The 27031-nt window shown below is 36.4% G+C and overlaps 1 protein-coding gene across 4 annotated transcripts in view; it reads right to left on the minus strand.

Moving 5' to 3' along the window:
- MSH3 (mutS homolog 3) overlaps nucleotides 1–27031 on the minus strand; it is a 182242-nt gene that overhangs the window by 39444 nt on the left and 115767 nt on the right. For all 4 annotated transcript variants that reach the window (XM_074201747.1, XM_074201745.1, XM_074201744.1 and 1 more), the window contains one exon: nucleotides 22865–22976. In XM_074201747.1, the coding sequence (XP_074057848.1) occupies nucleotides 22865–22976 (112 nt within the window). The remainder of the gene's footprint in view (nucleotides 1–22864; nucleotides 22977–27031) is intronic.

Raw genomic sequence — 27031 nt, forward strand, 5'->3', positions numbered from 1 at the left:
AGCTTTCTTGAAGCAGCATGTGAACCTTCTGAGTAGTCTCTTACTTTACTTTTTATTTTTAAATTAATAAAGCATTTATTTTCTAGATTTCTCACCTTCCTTTTTCCCCAAAAGAAAAAAGTTCTTGTAACAAAAGTATATAGTTAAGCAAAACAAATTCCCACATTAGCCATGCCCAAAATAAGTCTTATTTGCACTGAATCTATTACTTCTTTCTTTCAGAATGGAAATAGCATGCATCGTCATAACTCCCTTCAAGTCAAGGCAACATGGTTTACTCACTGCCTTAGAGTTCTTCAATCTTTTAGAAACTGTCTTTACAATGTTGTTACATATTGTATTAATTGTCATAGATAGCATTATATAGTACTGATTGGGTGCCAGGGCAGCCAGGTGGCACAATGGATAGAGCTGGGAGTCAGGAGGACTTTGGTATACTTGTCACTTACTGTGTGACCCTGGGCAATTCACTTCAACCTGACTTACTCATATCCAGGGCCATCTCCAGTTCCTGATTCACTTCTGGCCACTGGACTCAGATGGTTCTGGAGGAGAAAGTGAGGCTAGTGACTTAGCACAGCACCTCCTCACTTCACTTCTCTCACATCTTATGCGACACAACATGGACTGGAGAATAGAGTGCTAGATGAAAAGTCAGGCTGGGTTCCCAGGTCTACCTCCAACACCCTGGAGGTAACCCTGGGTCAGTCACTTCAGCTCTAGCTATTCTGGGCACCTCTCTAAAACCATAAGGCTCAGAAATGGTCCCTATTCACTTAAGTGAGTTTCCTTACCTGAGAGTCCAAGATATGAAAGAAATCACAGCTCTCATCCCTAACCCTTCCCCCTTTCTCTTCATATGTATGAATATATAAATGAAAAAAAACCCTACAGTATTTCATCCCCTTCCCAAACCTCAATGGAGGTGCTTAATAAATGCTGATCTAAGTTTAATTGCAGAATTATCCTTAAAACTCATTCTTCAGAGAAGATGTGTGAATAACTCTTCCCCATTCTCTTTTCCCCTGCCTGGTGAACAAATTCTGGGAGTTTTATCAGTTTAATCACTGACAGAGCCTTCTGAGGGCATTCCAAGACAGACACACAGTCTTGAGGTCATCTTGGAAAAACCTGGATGACATTTCAAGAAAGAGAATATGGTGGTTTTGACTGGATGGATATTCCATATAAACTTTTTGTAGAGATGGGTGACAGATGTGGGAGGTAACCTTTTTGTCTATGAGTTGTCTTGAGTTTATAATGTTATACCACATGTACAAAATCACTTTTTTTCCAACAAATACTTGTAGTTTTTTAAAAAATTTTTATTCTTTTTTTTGACTAAAGAAAAAAGGCAAATGTTTTCTCCTGGTTTCTTTTTTTTTCAGGTTTTTTTTTTTTTTCAAGGCAAATGGGGTTAAGTGGCTTGCCCAAGGCCACACAGCTAGGTAATTATTAAGTGTCTGAGACCAGATTTGAACCCAGGTACTTCTGACTCCAGGGCCGGTGCTTTATCCACTGTGCCACCTAGCCACCCTGGGTGGCTCTCATTGTAAGGAATTTTCCCCCTATATCAATAATAATTTTGTCTATTTGCAACTGTCACTCACTGCTCTTTAGTACCTTTGAGAATTCACCAAATAAACCTAATCCTTTTCCTCATGCTAAGTATTTGAAGATAATTATCTTGTTCCTACTAGGGTGGCTCAAAACACCTTTAGTCACTCGGAATAAGATCAATTGTAATGGCCCAAAGTTCTTTTTTCCACTGAAGAGGAGTTTGAATGCCAACCAGCTGTCAATTCTCCAGAAGTCTTTCCTCAACTAACTAGCCCAAAGCATCAGTATGCTTGCTCCTTCTAGATCCAGATAGAACTCAAGACTTAACTGGCTCTGGGGGGAAAGGAACCTCATTTCTCCTCTGGACCTATTTTCATTATTCTTTCTGACTGCACTGCATTTTATCAGTACTTCCCCTTGATAAAACTGGCTTACTTTACTGAATTGGTGTGATCCTTCTAGTTTTTTGGGGATTTTTGTGTCCTCTGAATTTTTCTGAGCCTATTTTAAGCCAATTTCCCTTTGACCATATTAAACATTATCAATGCCTTTTCCAGATCCTCCCAGCAAAAATTAAAGGTCCTTCACCATCTAGATGAGGCTGTTCTCATCTAGACACTCTTTTCCACTTAACAAAGTCCCTTTAAAATGTGGTTATTTAGAACAGAACACAATGTTCCAAGATGGGGTATAAGCAGGGAAGATTATGGCAAGACTATCATCCATCTCAAATCCTGGACATTATATCTCCCTTAAAGCAGCATAAGAATGAATAATTTTTTTGGTGGCTATCTTATACTGCTTTATGGGTGTGTGCTTTTGAAGAAGTAAAAACTATAAAAACTCAAAAGTCCAACTAAAGAGGACAGAAGATTATTTTTAACATCTTTTTTTGAAATATATGTCATGCTCATCTTTTAATATGCTAAAATAATAGCTCTATACAAACCATCTCAACTATTATTGCCCAGTGTTAAATTCTACAATATCAAAAGCCTTTTATCAGGGAAAAGAGCAACAGAGAGCAACAGATCAAGAAATGGGGATAACAAAATATAAAAGTTGTCCACCTTTTCTGTCAATTCTTCTAAAATACAAATTTTAAAGTAAGAATTGGAATTAAAAAACCCAACACTTTCCAATAAAAAAGCCTCAGCTCTGTAGGGAAGATAGGTGGGTCAATGGTGATATTTTAATGCAATGCATCAGAAAACAAACATTATGCTGTAAGAATTGTGTCTTCTCTCCAGGTGATGAGACCCATTGTTGGAAGCTGATAGACAACAGTGCTTTCTATTCATATACATAATACAACTGTAAAATATGACCAGGTCACTAACAATAAAAATACTGAAATATACTAAAAACGCTTTGAAAAACAGAGGAAGAATAAGATCTCACAATCTTGAAAAAACAAGCAGAAAATCAAATATCCTCATACAACTTTAAAGGAGAAGAGATAAACTAATGAAAATAAGAGGATCCTATCCTAATTTCACAAAGTTAAATATAGAAAATAATTAGAGGAAAAATTATAGAAACATTCTAATTCATTTAAATATGAATCTGTATGGAACTCACATAAGCAAAGAAAAAATTACAGAGAATAAAAGAGGCTGAGGTGAAATAGTTCTAGTCTCAGCTCAGCTACTAACTAGCCATGTGGCAATTAACCTGATTCTCATTTTCTTCATCCACAAATAGAGGAGATTGGACACGTATTCTAGCTTGGAACATATGAGTCCACAGCTGGAATGGCCCATGACCTAGGCAAAGGAGACAACTGCATTTCAGGACCAACTTGCCTTGGAGTAAATACAAACCAAAAGGGGAAGTTTTGAAGTTCATCAGTATGTTCTCTAAGAACAATGATGACTAGGAGTCAGTTGAAACCTTCCTTGATGGAAAGAGACTCTTCAGGCTTACTATGGGTTAAACTAGTCCAAAAAGGAATATATGTTCACTAAGTCAGTCACTATGCATTTATTAAAGGGTTATAAACCAGCTGCTGCAGTAAGCCCTGGCATGAGGTGATGAGGACATGGACCAGAGTAGAAGCTGAATAATCAGAGATCCAGGAGATACTGTAAAGGCAGAAATGACAAGAAAAGACAATACTGATTGTATATGTGGCATTTGAGATTCCCTAGGAGGTACTCAATTCAGCCAGGACTTGTATGCCAGAAGCAAGATTTAAGCCTAGGTATTACTAAATTTAAGGCCAGCTCTCAAGTCACCATGATAATAAGATGTAGAAGAGTTTCTAGTCACCACTGGTAGACAAAACCTTCTCAGTAACATTTCCTAGTACTTGTGAAATCACAGAACTGAACCAAAAGCCACCTCTAAAAACTTCCCTTCAAATAGAGACAAATCCTTACATTTTTAGTTTCTTCAGATACTAAATTCCAAAAGTAAAACAGGTAGTAAAATCATTCATTTTCAGTCTCTATAAAAATATCTACGTGAAGAACATAACATCATAGATCTAAAACAGAGCCCATTTAGTCCAACCCCTCAGGATATAGAAAATGAATCCAGGGTCCAAGTGACCTGGTCATGTAATTAGGCATCAGAAGTGGGGCTGAAACTAAGTGTTATTTCTTCCATCCCATGCTGCTTCCCCATGTACAGAGGCCTTAGCCAATCTTCAAAGGACAATTCAAGATTTTTATGCTCAACAGAAGAGTATTCTACCTCTTCAAATTTAGAAGATAATATTTCACAATCTCCCTAGAAGTAACTGGAAGCCTTGAAGTATAGAGGAAGATAGTATATATCATTCTCCACAGTTCCTATGAAAACATAAACAATACAAAAAATAAAGTTCATTCAACATCTAATCTTAATATATTCTTATGCCAAAGATCAGAAACTCTTCATGGTTAGAAGGCAAATTTAATAAACAGGCTAAAGAAGATCTTAAAACTGGAATAACCTCTTCACAGTCAACACTGACATCTTCCTCTGGTTTTGGTGATGGCATGATCTAACTCCTTACTACTGCAAAATAAAATAGTGTGGTGAAGTTGAGTATGAAAAACCACAAAGGGAAGTCTTAAGTTATTAAAACTACTAAAAACCATGAGAAGATCTCCAAAGTGTTGGTGGGTTTTCTATGAAAAAGCATAGTTGAATGAACCCCACTAATTACAATGGGCATTTATGAAATAAATAGTAAGGATGTCATGGATCTATGAAGGTATCAAAAAAATGAAGTCTCAGTACAAAAGTTATTTGTAATCAACAGAAATCAAAAAGGAAGCTGAAGGATAACCAAAATTTTCTCCATCATATAAAATAGTATCATATTACTTATACTGGGAACATACATTATTCCCAATATACATCTATACATTAAAGACTTCAAAAGAATTGAATAATATACATATTTCTGATAATAATCCACATACTACTGACTTTCAAGAAAAAATATTGCCCTATATATTGGAAGAACAATGGCAGCCTTCAGGAAACTCAAAAGAGTTATAATAATCTGGAAGGGCTACCCAAAGTTTGTTTATTGAACATTTAATTCTAAGAAACCTAATACTATAAATAACAAAGTTCTAATAATCATTACCATAACATATTTATCTAAAATCAGTCAGATGAAAATATTCAACTAAATTCAATAAAAAACTTTTAAATGCAGAGCATTACATTAGGAATTGGAGGAAAACAAAGATCAGATAAAAAAATGGTCTTACCCTCATGGAATTTCTGTGGTAGAAAATAAGTGACTTTCTATAATTTTAGTCACTGGGATTCTTGGTCTAGAAGTAATCTTCAGTTTTTCATTCCCTCTTACATTATATATTCAATCAATTGTCAAGTCTTATAGATAGTCCTTCCACAACATGTCATTTTCTATCCATTCATAGAAACTACCCAGAAACCTTATTCAGGCCTTCATCACCTCTTAAACTGTTTCAATGGTTTCCTAATTGTTCTCTTTGCTTTAGGTCTCTTCACTCTCCCCTCCATTCTCCACACAACCATCAGACTGGTGTTACTAAAGCACTGAACTTTCTTTGTCATCCCTTGTTCAGGAAGTTCAAATGCCTCCCTAAAGCCTTAAGAATCAAATACAAATTGCTCTGTTTGCCATTTAAAGCCCTTCACAATCTGGTTGCAGGCTCCTTTTCCTGGCTTATTACAGGTTAGTCATCTTCTTTAAGCACTTTATGCTTTAGCAAAACTGTCCTATTCCCTGTACATGAGTCTCTATTCCTTCTCTGTCTCTGTATAGGCTCTCCTCTATGATTTCCATGCACTCCCTCCTCCTGTCTAAGACTCTCTAACTTCCTTCAAGATTTGAGATCAAATCTCACCTCCTACCCAAGGCTATGCTGACCTCCCTCCCCGCCATCCCCTCCTCATAACTGTTAGTACTTTCAGATTCTGAAATTATCTTTGATTCACTTCTTATATTTTTTGAACTTACTTGTTTATATGCAACGTTGTTTTCCTCCAATAGAAGTTAAGTTCTTCTAAGATAGGGGTTGTTTAATTTTTGTCTTGTATCTCCAGCTTCTAGCATGATAACCTGACAAAAGCCATCACTTAATAAATGCTCAATAAACAAGTGAATAATTATCTCAACTGCATCCTATGGAAACAAAGTTGGCAGAGCAATTATTGTCATGGCTCTGAGGACAATGTCTGGGCCTGTTTTAAGGTCCAAACAACTTTCACTTCTCACAGCATTTTCTAGGGGAGGATGGAAGATGGAGATCGAAAGTTTATTGGCAGGATGGCTAGGTTGCCCAGTGGATAGAGCACCAGCCCTGGAGTCAGGAGGACCTGAGTTTAGATTCGGCCTCAGACACTTGATACATTCTAGCTATATGACTTGGGCAATCACTTAACCCCACTGACCCATAAAAAAACAAAACAAACAAAAGTTTACTGCTAAAAAAATAAAGAAATAAAGAAAATAAACTTAAAATATCATAAGGAAATCAACCAATTACACTATTAATACTTTGAGGACTTTATATAGTGATTTGAGGAAACTAAAATACTGGGAATAGTTAAAAATGGATGATTTTCCTTAATTCAAGTTAAACCTTTAAAAACTTTCAATTTTTTAAGATGGGGGAGGGAGAAGAAAAGGGAACATGATAATAAAATTATAGAAGTGAACACATGAATCAGAACTGCATAATGTAAAATATAAAAAAGAGAAAAGCCTTCACTAAAGTGGTCTTAAATTTGCTGACAAGAAATGGTCACAAGTTGACTGAAAAAATTATTCTAATTTGACAAGTACACATATTGACATACACATATATTTTAAAACCAATCATGGTAGGACTATTTTTATAACAACTGCAAACTGTTGAAAAGCACTGAGGTTTCAAAGCCTTTTGTGCACTGATAATGTCAGTCAGTGACAATGTTCTTCAACAGAATGAATAGCAACAGCCTCCTCCAGACATGCTGTCAGCCTGGAAACAGAAGGGCAAGACTGAGCTGAGGGGGCTAGATAGGTTGTATGGAAAAAATAAGGGGGATAGGATTCAAATATCCCCAGAGTGAAGATTAAAGATTGTCACACTCAGGTCATTCCCCAAAGACTAGCTATGGATATAGTAGATCCTTAGTAAATATTTGTTGAATGTGAAAATGAATGAGTGTTTTTTGTTTCTACTAAAGGAGAAAAAAGGCAAATTTCCTTAAAGCATACTTCAGAAAAAAATTTGCATCCTGTAAATAGTCTTGTCTTTTCATTTGAATTTTAAATGTTTGTTTGACAAATACTTATTGAATCACTGATATTATGTAAGACACAATGCTATATGATAGGGACAGAGAGGAAAAAAGGAAAGCTTCAACTGGGGGGATGGGATGGACATAGGGAGAGATGAACATATCTAGAAACAAAAGACTTGTTCAAGGAATTGCTAATTTAGTGGCAATAAAGTAAAAGTATAGATAAGTATAAAAAAGAGATTAGTAGCACAAAAGATATAATCAAGTTAATACAAGAATCATCAGGAAAGGATTCATGAAAGAGATGTCATTTGAACCAGGTCTTGAAAGATGTTATTACACCCTGAGGGTAGGTAGGGATTCTAAGATGACGGGAGAGGATGGAATAAGTAGGATGGTAGAATGATTTTGAAAAGCATCAAGTTTCATTTTGGAGTATGTATATTTCCCCACTTCATTCCACAGTGGATCATAGCAATGCTGTGACAAAATGCCTTCCTTCTCAAGTTGGTGGAAACACCCTGTCTATGCAGAATAAGTGTTGAGGATTGCAGCCTAGCTCTATTTGCTCCATGCTGTCTTCTAGAGCTCCTAGCATAGCTGTGTTGGTGCAACTCTCCTGGGGCCCATCCGTCACTTCTCTCATTTCTGCCTATTTAGGGTTTGTAGAAAACCTCCAATCACACATCTCCTAGATTATATTTTTCATGCCACTTCTCATGACTGTTGGCATATCCTTATACCAACCACATGCCTCTGCTCCAGCCTCCAGGGGATGTCATTGGTCCAGGCATCCTGGTTTTTCTGTAGCAAGGTAGCTGGAGTTTCTTTTTCCTGTCAATTCTTTCATAGGTACTCAATTACCAGTGAGGCAATAAAATCTTTTGCAAGTAATCAAGCAAGTATTTATCAAGCACCTGCTATGTGCTAGCATTGTTCAAGAGGCTAGGAACACAATAATACAGATCCAGAGTATTTGGAAAACAGTGATGTGGATGGGTGAAAGACAAGCAATATGATGGAGTCCTTTCAGTGGTAAGAGAGCACTAAAAGTAAATGTTTCCAAACACAGATGGCCTAGATACTAGGGAATTGAAAGAACTGCAAGATTAGCTACTATTATTGATCTCTGAGAGATCATGGACAACAAGAATGGTACCAGGGCACCAAAGAAAGGAAAATGCTACCTTGACTTTCAATAAACGAAGAATGTGGATGTTGCACAAGAGAAGCTGGCAAACTTGACTTCAAATCCTGGCAAAATTCTAGAACTTAATTAATAGGCAATTGGTGGACAAATGCACAGAAGGGAAATGGTGATCACCAAAACTAGTATGACATTATCAGGAATAGACCATACACTAAAATAACTTCTTTTCCTTCCTCTGACAAAGAAACTGATTGAGAAAATGCTGGAAACAGTGTACAGAGTAGCTAAGTTTGACAAATTATTTGATAGTTTCTCATTATATCCTTGTAAACAAGATTAAAAGATATAAACTCAAGGACAGTACAACTAAGTAGATTTGTAACTGACTAAATGACTGGATCCAGAGTGAAGTCATTCATTCTCTATGTCAGTTTGAGGAAAAGGTCTAGTGGAAGTGCTCCAGGGATCTGTCCTTGGTTATTCAAAATTTTTATTAATAGCTTCAATGATGTCATAGATAACAAGATAACAAAAAGCTAGGAAGTATAGTTAATGTATGAAGGATGATGTTTTTATTAAAAACCATCAACAGATTAGAAGGATGAGTCAAATCTAATACAATTAGAGAGGAATAAATATAAAATTCTATACCAGAGTTCAATGTTATCAATGACACAAATACAAGATGGCAGAGGGATGACTAGATAAGGCTGAACAAAGATGCTGGGATTTTGGTGGAAAAAAAAATCAATATGAGTCAAAAATATGTCAAGATAACTAAAGAGACTAATTCTAATTAAGGTTCTACTAACAAAAGTAGAGTAATTTAGAATGAATAAGGTGATAGTCCCACTGTACTCTGGACCTTAGTCAAACCAAATCATTATTGATTAAAATAATTGATTAAAATAATTCTGAGGCACAACCTCACACCCATCAGATTGGCTAACGATTAAAAGGGAAAAATGATCAGTGTGGGAGAAATTGTGGGAAGATGGGACTTTGATGTACTGTTGGTGGAATTGTGAAGTAACTGAATTATTCTAAAGAACAATCTGGAATTATGTCGAAAAAGCAATAAAATTGATGATGCTCTTGACTCAGCAATACCAATACTAGGCCTATATCCAAAAGAAATTTAAAAAATGGGAAAAGTCCCACATGTTCACAAATATTTATAACAGTTTTTTTTTGTAGTGTTAAAGAACTGGAAACTGAGAAGATACCCATCATTTAGGAAACAGCTGAACAAGTTATGGTATATGAATGTTATAGAGTATTGTTCTCTAAGAAATTCTGAATGATTGGACTTTAGAGAAGCATGGAAAGAATTACATGAACTGATGCTGAGTAAGGGAGCAGAACCAAGAAAATATTGTACACAATAACAACAACATTGTAAACTGATCAATATGTTGGACACAGTAGGAAGGGAAGGGAAAGGAGGAGAGGAGAGGAGAGGAGAGGAGAGGAGAGGAGAGGAGAGGACAGGACAGGACAGGACAGGAAAGGAATGGACAGGACAGGACAGGACAGGACAGGAAAGGACAGGACAGGACAGGACAGGACAGGACAGGACAGGACAGGACAGGAAAGGAAAGGAAAGGAAAGGAAAGGAAAGGAAAGGAAAGGAAAGGAAAGGAAAGGAAAGGAAAGGAAAGGAAAGGAAAGGAAAGGACAGGACAGGACAGGACAGGACAGGACAGGACAGGACAGGACAGGACAGGACAGGACAGGACAGGAAAGGAAAGGACAGGACAGGACAGGACAGGACAGGACAGGACAGGACAGGAAAGGAAAGTCCACAGAATCTGAATGGATATTATGTTCACTTTTTAAAAAACTTCTCTTATGTTTTTCCTTCCTATCCCATGGTTTTCTTTTTTTTTCTCCTTAGTCCTAATTCCTCTTCATATACAAAATGGTTAATATTGCAGCAATGTTGTACATGTACCCAGACTGTGTACTGCTGCGGGGGAGAGGAGGAGTGGTGGAAAGGAAGAGTGGCAAAAAATGTGTAACTTATGAATATACAAGTGGATGAATTCCAACATTTGGTGGAAAAATAAAAATAAAATATCAGAACAGTTATTATGCTATTTTGTTTAGGAACACAGGAAGAAAGAAGAGCAGTGGGTGAAAACTCCCAGAGAAACAGATTTTTGATTTAATATCAGGAAAATGTCCCCATAATCAGAGCGGATCCCAAGTGGGATGGACTGCCTAATTAGATTCCTTTTAATGAAGACTTTTAAGTAGAGGCTAATCATTTGCTGACAATTCTGGAGAATGGATTCTTGGTTATATACAGGTTGGACTAGAGCCTCTGAAAGTGCTTTATGATTGTGTGTGTGTGTCTGTGTGTGTGTCTGTGTGTGTGTGTGTGTGTGTTTTGAGTAACAGTGAGAAGCAATTTTGTGGTCAGAGTGGCTGCGGACAAAATGTAAATAAGACATCACTCCATCTGATAGGGAAGAGTAGGAGATGGCACAAAATGGGTTCCATTGTAGAAGTAAACCCTGCTGGTATTTGAGATACAATGATGAAAGTCCAATGCTATTGGTTCTATAAGAATGGCAGTCCCACATGTAGCTTTATTTAATGATCCATGTCAGTTCTCACTAGTTGTTGCTGCTCACTGTTTCACTTGTGTACAATTTTTTTGACCCCATCAGGTAAAAATATGAGAGGGATTTGCCATTTTCTTTTCCAGTTTATTTTACAAATGAAGGCAAACATGATTAAGTGATTTGGCCAGGGCTCCACAATTACTAAGTGTCCCCGGCTAGATCCGAACTCAGGTCTTCCTAACTCCAGTTCCATTGCACTATCCACCACATCACCTAGCTGCTTATCTTCCTCTCTTCCTGCACTCTCCCTTTCTTCCCTGTCAAATACATTTAAGTCTTCCTTCACACTTTGTCTACATCCTCCATGACTAAAGATTTACTTCTTGTTATGTCATTTAATGCACCCATACACCCATACACCAATACTGCCCAAAATCTGCCTCTCTGGAATATATATATTTTCTTGGAACTCATATTGACTCGTATAACATGTTTTTTGAAATGCTGGACTAGCATGCCTTATAGCATCAGAATGCTACAATTCTTTACATGGAGATGTCACTTGATAATGAAGTAGTAAGGAAGATGTCCACAAAGATGAGTCTTTTAAGGCAAAGTCTGGAGCTAAAAGGCTCTAGTTAAATGATAACTTAAAGCAAAATAATTTCATATTAGCAAATGTCCAAAGTAAGTAGAGTGGATTCAGCAGCTTTCTGCTGTTGGTTGGTAAAGTAAACCTAAGCCTGTTCTCAATTCTTTTGCTTTGGGGAGGATTTTTAGCATAGTCTTGAGCTTCAAGGAAGACTAAGACAATTGGGGGTAGACTATTTGGTTCATGGAAAACAGATTCTAGGGCACATGAGGAAGAGGACACAGAAGTGTAATTAATATTAATAATACATGTTTCTGTTTGCTGATTTGTAAAGAAGAGTAAACCTTCAAAGAAGTTTTGAGCTTTTGAAGTGGAGTTGCATGACCCTTTTGTAATTCTTCTGGTGTGTCAAAATCTTTAGATCACATCCACACAGGACAAAGCAAACTAAAGGCAGTGCAGTTAAGTAGGGGACAGTATGATAGATTGGGTTATAGAGAAATGCTCAGGAGACTTAGTCCCAATTCTGCCACTAACAAGCTACATGAATTTGTATCTCAGCCTCCTCATCCCCAATTTAGAGGACAATAGACAAGATTAGGCATTCTTTTAACTTGGGGTTTGTGAACTTGTTTTAAAAAAATTTTGATGATTGTATTCCAATTTAATCAATTTCCTTAGTAATTTTATACATCATATGCATTTAAAAACATTACTCTGAGCAAGAGGTGTCTAGGATTCAACGGACTACTTAAGGGGCTGATACAAAAAAAAACCTTAAGGACCCCAGGACTAGATGATTTCTAGGGTTCCCTTCAATGTTAACATTCCTTGAATAAGCAGATTTAATTTACTCTGAGGAATAAACAATAGGGGAAAAAACCTACCTGAAATAATTGCTGATTTTTTTTTCTTTTAATAATCTGAAACTCTTAAAAAAACTGGGGTTAGGAGACAGGGGCACAGGCAAGCTTAAATATTAAACAATGTTCAAGGATTGTTTTCTCTTTTCATATATATTTATATCCTCAGGCTTCTAGCACTGTATCTTGAACACAGTAGATTCTTAATAGAGGTTGATTTAATTGAATGTCTAGTATATTCTGTACTGAGAACAAAAGGCAACAAAAAACTAGTGGCAACAAAAAACTTGGGGAAGATCAGTTCATTGATGCAAAACTGGTGGAGCTGAAGTAGTCATTTATCATACTGTGATATGCATAAGATCAGAAAAGCGAACAGACTGTCTATATCTTTTGATTCAGCAATGATTGTACTGGACGAGTATCCCGAAAAGGTCAAAATCAGAAACAAAGGTTTGGTATTTAGCAAAATATTTAAAGTGACAATTTTTGTGGTAGCAAAGACCTGGTAATAATAAAGTGGATGGCTTAATGATTAGGGAATAGCTGAAAAATACTACAGTATATGAATGTAATGCAATATTATTATGTAGTAAAAAAGTAACCAAAAAAAAAAAAGAATTCCAGAAACCATGACAAAAGTTGGTGAGAACTGATATGGGTTTAAATAAGAAGAATCAAAAGAACAATAAATCCAATGACCACAATCATGTAAATGAACAGATAACTAAAAGAAAGTTGAACTCTTAAGTAATAATGGACAAAATGAGTTAGGGACTCAGACAATAAATAATAAAACAAACTTCTCTTGTCAGAAAAGTGTGGGACTACTAAAAAAAAATGTTACATTGTTAAATGTGGCCACTAAGAGGAACATTTTTGTTTAACTGCTTTTCTTCATCTCCCAGGAAGAGTTTAAAGTGGAAAAGGTAGAGTTTGAAAAAAGTATGACAACGAGACAAAAGGGATCAATGAAAAGTATTTTTTTAAATCATAAATGTGAATCACAAACTACCATAAGTTACCTTACTTTTATCAGTTTTGCAAATGATTCATCATTACAACAAAAATTAGATTGTCCTAAAGGAATAAATGAAAAATAGAGTAGGAACATGGGGCACTCCTTGAGAGAGGCCTGGGGCAAGAAAGCAGAGCCCCTTCAAAGTTAGTATGGTAGGTGATTTTGGATAGTTTGGGAAAATATAGGGAACATCTTGGATGATGGCAGATGTAGGGAGGAAGGAAGACAGTGATGACATATAGAGATTGATGGGAGAAGATCATCATGGAGCACAGAAAGGAAGGTAGGATGATGTCAAAGTAAAATTATTTACTTGTAGGAGGCAGGCAAGGTCTCTTCCTTCCTCTTCTCAGATCCCTGCCTAACCCCATACATAATCATGATCTGAGGGAAAGGGTGGGCTGGCAGCTTTGGGCTGGCTGTGGGGTGACACTGAGGGTGCTTCACAGTATTTTCCACCTCTCAAAGATTTTCACAAAGCTGTTCCCTGACAATACTACTTAGCCAATTCTTGACTAGTCAAGCCTCCCTACAACTGCTTAACTCATTAACACCAGACATTCATTACCCAGATTCTATTTTCTTTTTAAAACATGAAAAAAGAAAAGTCTAAAATGTAAATCTATTCACTCAGTCTTGCATTACAAATTCAGTATTAGGCTTTGCTGCCAAGCTCTAGGGGATTCTTCCAGCACATCAGATCCAAATACCATCACAAGTCCTTGAAACAATCATTCAGAAATCACTGTGCTTCAATGGCTTTTTCCATATTTATACCTACCTAAAGAGAACAAACAAGAAATTGTGGTCTCCTCTGCCTTAATATTAACCAACCCAAATAGGTGATAAGTTAGGAAACAGGGGAACTCAGCAAATGCAGAAGAAGTGGGTTCATATTTCTTTTTCATCCCAGTCAGGAAATCCAAATTGCTTCTAGGTTGTTATATGGCTAATAATTTGTAATTCATAGATATGGCTAAAATTAATTAAATTCATGAGATACTTTAATTTATTTTATAATCAAAGATGAATCTGGCTAACTTACTGCCTAACATTAAGTGTATTTGAATATTTCTAATTATGTGAATGAACACTGGCAAACCATGTATGAGGAGCAATGAGGCAAAGCAAAAAAAAAAAAATGTTTAAAGGCCAGGAGTCAGGAAAACCCAGGGTTCAAATCTCACACCTAACACACAGCTGTGTGACTATGGGCAGGTAACTTCTTAGAGACCCAAACAAACCTCTAACAAAAGTTCTGGATGAGTAGATGATGGGTGTCAGTCAAGGGAATTTTCTCTTTTCCCCCTTCTGTTCTACTCTTTTGTAACTCTTTCAGTTAACTTGAATATTAAATTAATGATAACAAATTTTGGGGCCATTCTAGATGAATGGAACCCTACTACATTTGTTAACTATGGGGGTGATGGGATGGAGGCTGAGGGAAATCTTGTCAAATTCTGCAACCTCAGTGGCAAATTTAAACTTGTGCACATAAATTTGAAAATACAATTAAAAATAAGGCTGAAAAAAAAGGAGAAATTGATGATAGAAGCTAGGTAATATATGACTGACTACACAGACCACTCTGAATTCTGGTGTCAGATTTCCTTATCTTGGACTCTTAAGAGTCTTATAATACTTAGGTTAAAAAAAAAATTGATTTCACAAGTATAAGACAGGGAGGTGTGGCTAGATAAGCTTTTTCTGATTAAGACCTAAGAGGATAGTGGGATCAAGCTAAATACAAGTGAAAAATCTAATAAGAGAGCCAAAAATATCTAATGCAAGTTTAGTGTTCAGAAAGAAGCAAATTATAGTCTCACTGTATTCTATCAGTATTCTGGTCAGACTATATCTAGAGTACCGTGCTTAGTTTTTTGTTCATCACATTTTAGAAAGAACACTTAATTTTGAGAGTGACCAGTACAGGCTTTGGGATCATGCCATATGAGTAATGGTTGAAAGAACTGGCAATATTTAGCCTAGAACTGTTTTCAATATTTGGAGGGTTGTCACATGAAAGAAGGATCAAATTTCTTCTATTTATCCCAAATGTAAGAAAAAGAAGTCATGAGTGGAAGATGCAGAGAAGTGGATTAAGACATGATATAAGGAAAAATTTCCTAACAGCCAGAGAGACTTGCATGGAATGAGTTATCTCAGAAGCTAGCAAGTTCTCCTTTAGGGTCTCTTCCATCTGTTCTGGATTTATCTTTTATGTATTTAATTATTACATTATGTTTCTTCTATTTCTTCTATTAATGTATAGATGATATTGATGATTATGGTGATGATGATGATGATATTTTGTTCTTCCTTTTCAAAGAAGAAGACATTACATCAGAGAGGTGATGCCATGAAAAGCCCATGAATTGGATTTGAGTGAGGGGGTATTGTGCTAAGTCACCAGCTGCACTTTTCTCCTTCAGAGTCATCTGAATCAAGTGGCCAGATATGAAATCAGGACGACTGAAGATGACTCTGGATGCAAGGCAGTTAATGGATAGTGCACTGGCTTTGGAGTCAGGAGGATGGGAGTTTGAATCCAGCCTCAAGACACTTGACACGCACTAGCTGTGTCACATGGGCCTCTCACTGGGCAAGTCACATCCAAGGTCCATTAAGATATAAACTTCAAGAGCAATGGCTGTTATTGCTTTTTCAAAGAAATGTCCCTAGCATGCCTGGCACAGGGTAATCACATAATAAATGCTCACAGCTTCGATCAGCACTTGCTAGGAATACTATAAAGGAGACTAGATGGCCTTTAGGGACCCTTCCAACTATGAGAATGACAGAAGCATGCCAAAGAGAATAGGAAATGATCAGAAGACATTATCAAGGATGCATCTGTTACTGGTCTTGTGTCATCACCAAGGCCTTTGTTAACTCAGGTCCTCAGGACTGACCCCACAACTCAGTACAAAAGACTTCCATAGAGACTTATACAACATGGAGCAATACAACAAAGATAAACAGGGAAAAATCACATCAAGAACACAAGAACCATACCACTTTGCCATTAAGAAGATGTCACCTGTTTTTTCTTCTCCCTTATTCCAATACATACTAGTTCTAAAACTGTCATGTAATAAGCCAATTTCCAAACTCAGCTCAGGAGCCTGGCTTTCCATGCTTTTTCATGTGGCCCCTTAGAGGCTTCTGACCATAGCTTGGCTGCATATAGAGAGGAAGTATGGTACAGAGGTTAGAATGGAAGAATTGGATTCAGGATAACCTGGGTTTAAATTTCATTTCAGACATTTATTTGCAGGATGATCCTTGACAACTTCTCTGCCTCAGTTTCTTCTTTAAAAACTATAGCATCGGGGTGACTAGGTGGCACAGTGGATAGAGCACCAGCCCTGGAGTCAGGAGTACCTGAGTTCAAATCCGGCCTCAGATACTTAATAATTACCTAGCTGTGTGGCCTTGGGCAAGCCACTTTAACCCCATTGCCTTGCAAAACAACAACAACAAAACCTGATTAAAAAAAACAAAAAACTATAACATCTTTCTCACAACACTGACATGGTGATCAATGATAAAGAACAACACATACACACACACAATCATTATTATTATTATTATTATTATTATTATTATTATTATTATTATTATTATTATTGTTAACTTTGGCTTCCTGCCCTCCATAAACAACTGACTTGCTTTTGTGATTATGGTTACACCTGACAACCTTGCTAAAAGTCTACAATAAATAACCCTAAGATTTATGATAAAAGCAAATTCAAAGTGGTTAGATTCAATTTTCACTCCTCATCTAAGATATATAGGCTCCTCCCTCTGCTTCCTATATATCTTCTTCATTATTATCTCTATGATCTATCCCTAGAACTATAAAACTCTGAGTGGGCAGGAAAATCCAGATTTCATTTATAAATATTTTTGCTAAAATTATCATAGTTTAAACATTTATAATATACATTTAAATAGTTCATTCCCCCTCCACATCCCTGCTACTATTTAGCCATAAATCATTAAAAGCAAAGGACAGAGCCAAGATGGCAGCATGGAGGCAGGAATTCACAGAAACTCTCTTCCAAACCATTCGAAATACCTTAAAATTATAACTCTAACAAATTCTACAGTGAAACAGAGTGAAACAATTTTCCAGCCCAAGATAACTTGGAAGATTCTCCAGGTTCTGTTCTACCAGGGTGGGAAGGGATCAGAATGCAGACAGGGCTGCTCTGCATTGTGCCAGAGAAAAGGAGCCCCAGTCTTCCAGGAATAGTCTTCAGGGCACCAGGGTCCCTGGGAGCACCAAGGTTGTGGCAGCAGAATGGTTACAGTCCTCCCAGTCCAGGGACCACCAAGAACAACTTGGAAGGTCAGCTGGAAAACTCTGTCAATGTGAGCTTGAGCCTAGAGAGCTTAAGCTGCAGTGCAGACCTGCCCCTGGAAATGGAACCAGGTCTGTGGAGCCACCCAGCAAGGAGCTACCTGGAAGCTGCTTCCAGATCGCTCAGTAGACAGAAGGTAAGGGAGTGGGGGGAGGCTGTTGAGGTCTCCACGTTATCCCTGGGATAGACCTTGGTTGCAGTCTAGGCCCCCAAACTGCCATAGAGGAGCAGGGACCCTCCTCACAGCTCCAGGGCAGAGGATTGTACTTGTGGTCATCAGTGTATCAAAGCACAAGCAGGAGAACAGTCAGAGCCTCTCAAAAGATCTTGAAGGATTTGAGGATATGGGGGTGGGAGGTGTCCCAATAACATTCAAAAGCTTAGGAAGCAAGTTAAAATCAGGTCATAGGCTCAGGAAATGAGTAAACAGGGAAAAAAAAAATCTGACCATAGATAATTACTTTGGTCCCTTGGAGAATTAAAACATACACTCAGAAGATGACAAAGTCCAAGCTTCTGTATCCAAAGCCTGCAAGAAAAAAGGGGCAGCTAGGTGGTACAGTGGATAGAGCACCAGCCCTGGAGTCAAGAGAACCTAAGTTCAAATCTAGCCTCAGACACTTAATAATTACCTAGCTGTGTGACCTTGGGGCAAGTCACTTAACCCCAGACTTAAATACATTTTTAAAAAAAGAAAATCAAGTAAGGGAGGTAGAGGAAAAATTGGGAAGAAAAATGACAGCAATGAAGGAAAATCATGAAAACCAAGTCAGCAGCTTGGTGAAGGAGATAGAAAAAGATGGCAAAGAAAATAACATCTTAAAAACCAGTTTAGGTGAAATAGAAAAAGCAATACAAAAGGCCAATGAGGAGAAGAATGCCTTAAAAAGTAGATTTGTCCAGATGGAAAAGGAGATAAGAAAGTTCTCTGAAGAAAACAACTCCTTCAAATGTAGAATGCAGCCAAAGGAAGCTGATGACTTTGTAAGAAATCAAGAAGCAATAAAATAAAACCAAAAGACAAAAACTAAAAGAAAATGTGAAATATCTCACTGGAAAAATAACTGACCTGGAAAACAGATTTAGGAGAGATAATTTAAAAATTATTGGGCTATCTGAAAATCATGAAGAGGAAAAGAGCCTTGACTTCATTTTATAAGAAATTTTCAAGGAAAAGTGCCCTGATATCCCAGAACAGAGGATAAAATAGAAAGTGAGGGATTCCACCAATCACCCCCCCCCAAAAAAGACCTCCCAGGAATACTGTAGTCAAATTCCAGAACTCCCAGGTCAAGGAGAAAGTATTACAAGCATTCAGAAAGAAACAATTCAAATATTGTGGCTCTTCAGTAGGATTACACAGGACTTAGCAGTGTCTATATTAAAGGCTCATGGGTTTTGGAATATAATATTCCAGAAGGTGAAAGAACTTGGATTACAACTGAGAATCAACTACCCAGCAAAACTGAACATCCTCTTTCAGGAGAAAAGATGAACATTCAACGAAATAGGGGAATTTCATACTTTCCTGTTGAAACAACTAGAGCTGAACAGAAAGTTTGATCTTGAAGTACAGGACTCAGGTGAAGTATAGAGGGGGTGGAAGAAAACGTCTAAATATGAAGGATTTAATGATGCTGAACTACTTGTATTCCTGCAAAGATGATACATACCTTTTCATTTATTAGAGCAGTTAGAAGGAGCATATATAGATAAAGCAAAAGAGAGAGAATTGAATATGAAAGTACAATATGGTATAAAGATGTAGTCAATGGGAAAACAGGAATGTACTGGGAGAAAGGGAAAGGAGAAGTAGAATGGGCTAAGATATTTCACATAAAAGTCAAGAAAAAGCTTTTCCAATGGAGTAGAAGTGGGGAAAGATGAATGGGAGTGAGTGAGCCTTCATTCTCATTGGAAATGGCTCAGAGAGGAAATAATATACACACTTAATAGGGTAAAGAAATCTAGAGGAAAAAGGAGAGGAAAGGGATGGGAGAAAAGGGACAGGGGCAGGGAAGGAGGGGTATAGGTGATAGAGAAAAGAGAAAATCTTGGGAGAGGGTAGTCAGATACAACACACTTTTTGGTTTGTTTTTTTGGTAGGCCAGTGGGGTCACAGGGTTGGGTGATTGTTGGGTATCTGAGGCCAGGCTTGGGCTCCAGGCCTGGTGCTCTGTTTGCTTTCCCACTTGGCTGCCCCATAACACACTTTTGAGAAGGGACAAAGTGACAGCAGAGAGAGAATAGAATAAATGGGAGTGGAGAGGAATAGATAGAGGGAAATACAATTAGCAATGGCATCTGTGGGGGAAAAAATATTGAAGCAACTTCTCTGAGGTACTTAGGATAAAGAATGCAGTCCCTCTCAGAAGACAAAGCTGATGTTATCTGAAGTACAGACTGAAGCACAATTTTTTTCTTTTTTCTTTCACTTTATTTTTCATGTGGTTTCTCTATCTTTGTGGGGGGGGGGGAGAGGGAAATTAAGTTTACAACAAGATTATTTTAGTAATGTGTAAAAAAATTAACTAATCAAAATAAGTGATTAAAAGGATTAGGCTTCTATGTTTTTTTTTTTAATAGCCTAAAAGATCAAGAAGTAAAATCATTATAATATTCCATTAGAAAGAAAAGCAATCTTAGAAAAGTCAATGGGGACCCAGAATTCATTTATTCCTATTGGGAATAAACATAATTTTACCTCACTGTAGCACTCTCAGTGGCTAAAAGATACAGCCTCAATAAATCAACAAATGCTTATCAAGTCTTGACAAGTGTTCAATACCATGCTAGGAGTTGTTAGAAATAAAATATAAGGCACTTTCTCCCTTATTTTAGGTACCTCAGACCATTTTGTGAGAGACAAAACTTATATGTGTGAATAACTAAAGGAAATTACATGACTTACAGGAGTGTAGTTTTCCTACAGAGAAGTTCATCCAAATGTGTTACATTAGTCTGTAACTTAACTTGGCCTTGAAAAGCAAAATTTTAATAAGCAAAAAAGGAAGCATTAGTTATTCCTGTTAAAATCACAAAGGAGGGAGAATAAAGAGACTGCTATGATTAGAATGGATGATCCTGGTGGGGGTGGGGGGGAGAGATGGATATTAAGAGATAAGACTTAGAACAAGTGGGTTGAGCTGACACTGAAGCATAAAACCAACATTTAGGCTTAGAATGGGGAATGAGTAGGGGAAACTGCCAAGCAACAAGTATTCCTTGTAGTTTGGTGGTGCTTATAGTGAATATGTACCTAGATGAAATTTCTCAGTGCTTTTTAGACTCCTTTTGAGAGATGAATTAGCCAGTTCTTGTAGTTATGACTAATATGCAGGTACATAACAATATGGATTATGCAGAAAATCAAGGAGATGAAGAAAGGAGGTTTAGAGTTTTTGTTTTTTTTTGTTGGCCCAGAATATGAGAAAGTGCTTAGCATAGCTTGAAGAGGCATCACTAGACAAATATAAGAAGCAAAATGTGAAAAACTTCACATTATACAGAATCTCAGAAACCCTACCCCAACTGTTTATGCTCCAAAACAGTTGATTTTTAAAATCACATCATTATCAAAACTGGCTGTGCTCTCTCCTAAAAGGGATCTCTCCCCTCCTTCCTTCCACCTTATCACAGTATGGTTTGTAATTACCTACCATAAAATATTTAAAAACAACTTTTTCTTAATTTTTTTCTTAACTCCATCCTTATATAAATTCATACCATACAAAGAATGCATTTCACCATAGCAACAATTCCACATCAACTCCTACACTAATGTTAGAAAAAAGGATCTATAAAAGTCACTGATATTTCAGAACATCCAGAAATGTATTCTGCAAGGATAAAACAGAACACCTATTTTACAAAAGTTTCAATATGGTGTCTCAGTATTGCTGAAAAATTTCTTGTACTTTGGTAGAAATGATATTTCAGCTTCCAAAGGCTACCTTATTAAGCAGCATAAACTTTTTCAAAGCCAGTAAAATTGACTAAGATAAATTAATTATTCAAGGTGTGCTAGCAAATTATTAAAGCAATTTGTAAACAAAATAGAAACCAAATTAGAGAAATTTCAAATAGTCCAATTTATTTGTTCAAATAAAAGTTTCTATTAGTATGGTGGGAAATGAAAAGAAATATATGTTTACATAATAGGTTTTAGGAAAATCATATAAATGTTTATTAGCTTAATCTAATAAATGAGATCATTTATACAATTTCCTAATAAGAACTAAGGTTACTGAAATTAGGTATCGTGAAAGTTCAACAAGCCTTTGAACATTATTAAAATGTAATATCAAAACCTATGAGATTGAGGCAGCTAGGTGGCACAGTGGATACAGCACTGGCCCTGGAGTCAGGAGGACCTGAGTTCAAATTCATCCTCAGATAATAATTACCTAGTTGTGTTATCTTGGGCAAATCACTTAACCCCACTGCCTTGCAAAAACTAAAACCAAACCAAAATAAAACAAAACCTATGAGATTTAGTCTAAGTTTCAAAAGTCATAAGATTCCAGGTCCTTAATGTATTGAGGTCAAAATTCCACATTACCAAAAAACTGGAGAAGTAATGTATTTTGGGGGAGGGAAAGGATCAGAGTAGAGAACAAGGTACTAAAAGTTAATGAAATATCACTGCATATCACTGTAATATGACTCTAATAACATCTGTTCATTTGGGCATTGATTTGAATATGACTTTTTTTTAAATTGAGTTAACAAGAATTGATAACTAGGGCAAATCTTTTATTTGCCAAATACTTTAGACAACATATGATTTTTCACCAATAATAGCACTGACAGGGATACTGCATCATAGAGAAAACTACACTCTAGGTATAGTAAACAAGGTGATCCATGTGAAATGAAAACCGAGGGAAATTATAATTATCTGTTGACATTCATACACACATACATACATACATACAGATGTATACAAAAACGTGCATATATATAAACTCGAGATCAAAAGTTAACTTTGTCTAGTTAGTTTTCATCATAATACAATACTTACTGACAAACATGTACTATTGGGAACATACTGATGCTGCTCTCCCAATAAAACATCAATCACAGGATGTCGACCATTTTTGATCATTATTTTTCTCTCCTCTTGCAAAATTGGTCTGCAAAAAGAAATACTTTAATTCAGTATGTTTGAAAATAGTATAGAAAACATTTTAAAATAAATAACATAAAATAAGCTTAATAATAAGCAATACAAACAGAAATTTCAAACTTCTTAAAGGCTATACTTCAAGAACATGGTTTTATGCATAAAGGTCATTTTAGTTATATAAAAGGATAGAATCTTAAAAAAAATCCCCAAAGAATCATGGCAAGATGGAGAAAACACTTATCTGAGATTTAAATATAGAATTCAGTCCCCATTCTCTTCACTATGTCACCTCTCAAGACCTTGCTATCTCATTTGGGAATATTCTTGGCAGAGATACTGGAATAGTTTGTCAGGTCCAGAACTCTATCCATTGAGCCACCACACTGCTCCCTCAAGGCCTTACTTCCTTCAGCTCCTATTCACCCCCTTGTCCAGATTAAACTCTTCACATCTAATCTCACCATGTGCTAACTTGACCTACATCACCTCCCTCAGCTTCCTCTCCTCTCTGGGTTGGAGAGTAGAAAACAAAACTCCTAATGACTACCTTTTTGGAGGTCAGAAACTAGACTTTGACTTATTCAACTCTGCATTTGCTATTCTGAGTCTCCTCCCTTACTCTTTCTGTTTTTTTTTTTTTTTTTTTTAGGTTTTTGCAAGGCAAATGGAGTTAAGTGGCTTGCCCAAGGCCACACAGCTAGGTAATTATTAAGTGTCTGAGATCGGATTTGAACCCAGGTACCCAGGTACTCCTGACTCCAGGGCCTGTGCTTTATCCACTAAGCTACCTAGCCACACCTCCTCCCTTACTCTTTCCTGCCTTCTCTTTCCCCCATTAGATTGTGAGCTCTTTGTGGGCAGGTATAGCACTTTTTACTAACAGCATTCCTTGTACCTAATTCAAACTCAGTTCAAGGTGGCACTTGTGGATTGAGTGTCAGGCTTGAAGTCAGGAAAGACTCATCTTCCAGAATTCAAATCTTTCAAATGAACCTATAGAAGAAAATGGTAAATCACACTAATATCTCTGTCAAGAATCCCTCAGCTGACAATAACCAAACAACAACAATAAATGCCTACTGGGTTGGATCAGATGGGATTAGGATGAGGGAAGAGAGCCAGGAGGAATAAAGCCACCCTAAAAAAATGATTAAAGTAAATGAAGGAATGGAAAGTCTTATTTGGATGTTTCATTATATCATTTGTGGCAGATACTCCACCAACCTACAAAAATTACAGAAGGTTTGAAAAGCTAAAGGTACACCACCAGATTAATTACTGAATGATGAATCTTTTTGGCTACAGAAACTCTAAAAGACAACATAAATCTTTTTTGCTTTCAATTCTCCAAAATTTTGTTCAATTCTATACAAATTCTGTACAATTCTCCAAAAGTTTGCTCAATTCCTTTTTATTAATTTTTTTCAGCTCTTAGAAAGGAATATCAATATTTCTTCTTGTACCTGAATTGCAAACTGTTTTTTGGAAATTTACTTAATGAATTTAGATGTTAAATGATTTAGAATCATAGGTTTAACATGGATAATAATTTATTGTTTAAATTCAATTTCCTCATTTATCTCTATTGATAAAGTAAGTTTTTATTTTTGCTTTCACTGATAGCATAACCACATTCCTGCTTTTTTGGATATACTTAATGCATAATAAATTTAGTTCCACCCTCTCATTTTGGTTAAAGTTATGCCTTTGCCTATTTGCTTTTTTAGAAATTTGCTTGTTTCATAATGAATTTAGATACTATATGATTTAGAACATAGGTTGAATATGGATAATAATTCATTGCTCGTTGTCCCTTTAAGCTTAAATACAATTTCCTCCTTTATCTCTATTGATAACATAAATTTTTATTTTTGCTTTGTCTGATATATTTCTTTTCAATATATTTCTTATAACCAAAAATGATGGGTTTTTGTTTTCTAATCTATTGTGTAACTTCTGTTTTATTATATTGTTTAGTTCATTCTAACATGTAAAATTATGAATGTTATTAGTCTCCAAGTTTTGTTTTTGTTTTGAAAATTTTGAGGGGAGCCTCAGGTATTTTTAAAAATCTTTTTCCTCTTTTAAGTCAATGTTATCCCTAAAATTGGTCCTGCTCAGGCTACCATATAGCTATTTTCATAGGCATTTTTCCCTGATTCAACTTTGCCCCCCACCCCACCCCAGCGCCAAGATAGTCAATCCTTTCCTTAGTTTGGGAATTTTACTTATTTTACTTTACCTTTCTTTTATTTAATGTTATATTTTTCCCCCTTTCAGTTAAGTAATTAAACCCTTCCCTTTCACCTTTCTCTGTTTATTAAATTTCTTTTTCTGTGCCTTTATCTAAGAAGATTTTGTTTTGCTCTTTTCATTACTTTTCTTCCCTGCTAGTCTATTTTGAAATTTAGCTTTTGGTTAATGATCTAAACACATGTTTATTCCTTCTTTAATTTATGTTCTTTTTGGAGTTGGTTTCTTAGATGTTGCCCCATTTTACCTTTTTTTTCCTGTGGTCTCACTCTTAGAAGTATCAATTTGCAAGACATGTAATGTTAATAAAAGTAGTGCTCTATAGTAGAAATAACTGTGTCCAAAATGATGTCGTGTGACATTGCCCCCTATCTTTCTGATCACTCACTTCTATTAAGAGTCTATGGATCACTCAGAGTCTCTGGCTAAAATAGTATTCCAATATTCTCAGAACAAAGCAATTCTCAAGGAGGATTCTCTGGAGTCTCAGGAGTTTTCTGAAAAAAAATCTCAAAAAGCTACTTTTATATTCTCTTGCCCAAAGGACCTAAAGTTAGATCCTAGAGCAAGCCACTTGGAGGCATGGTCTAGTCTGTAACTCTTCAGTTTTATTGTTGCTTAGTCCATTAACATTTAAAAGTATGACAGTGAGGCTTGTGTTTTCCTCCAAGTTTCTTTTTAAAGTTTTTCCTTCCATGTCTCCACTGATTTTTAAAAGCCCCTTTTCTTTTTTTAGTCAATGTACAATTCGTTTTTAAAAGTTCATGCAATTAGTTTTGTTTAAAGTCTTATGATGTGACCCTGTTCTGATACACTCTTTTCACTATTTTACCCAGCTCCACTCCAGTTTGTCATTCCTTTCTTGATTCTGGAATTTTATTTATAGTATTTTTCCCTTTCTTTTATTTAAGAAATTTTGTCTTTTGCTTTTCCATTTTATATCTCTAAATACAACGTCGTTTTTGCTTGCAATAGCCCTGGTGTGAGTGAGTGAGTGAGTGAGTGAGTGTGTGCTCGGGGGGGGGGGGAAAGGCAGGAATGGGGAAGGGGAAAGACAATTCATACTGCCTCAGTTCTACTGATAGCCTGGCCCCATTCCTTCCCACTGACTATGCTATCTCATCTCCAGTTCCATGTTTCCCACACCCTACTGGGAGCTGATTGACTATGCAGGAACTTTCATATCCTTTCTCCTAGGACAAGATAGTCAAGAAAGTACAACACTAAGAAGAGACACTGAATATACTGTCTTCCCCAAGATTAAACATATGATGGGTTTTGCTTTTCCAAAGCTCTTTCCCCAATTAAGTACTCTTTAATGAACTGTCTAAGCCCACTGGGTAAAGACCCTCCTCTTTCATTGCCAGTTTCAATCTTTCCCTTCTTGTCATTATTCTATAGTTTCTCCTCTTGCTGAAACTCATCCTCATTCCACTGTATTCCCATGAATTTGATAAAGGTACATCATAGAATTGCTGTTGTTTTCTACCATCCCACTACCCATTTAATAAATACTCCCACTCTCTAATTTTGTTCCATGAAATACACTGATTCATCTGTGTAGAAGTTGAGGGGTTTAATCCTTTAGTTCTCTTCTACTTTAGATCTCCTATTTCTTTAAATTTCACTCAACATCTCCATTCCCTTGCATGATTTTTAAAATCAAGTTGAATCCCCTACCACCTCACCCTGCCTTTTTTCAACAATTTAGGCCAGTTCTTTTTTTCTTCTCTTTTTAAAATAACCTCTAAACATGGGGAAATTTAATTATTTATTCTTTCCTTTGTAATTATACCAATTTGCCTTTCT

The sequence above is a fragment of the Macrotis lagotis genome, chromosome X, assembly GCF_037893015.1.
Source record: "Macrotis lagotis isolate mMagLag1 chromosome X, bilby.v1.9.chrom.fasta, whole genome shotgun sequence".
In the NCBI taxonomy this organism is placed as follows: domain Eukaryota; kingdom Metazoa; phylum Chordata; class Mammalia; order Peramelemorphia; family Peramelidae; genus Macrotis; species Macrotis lagotis.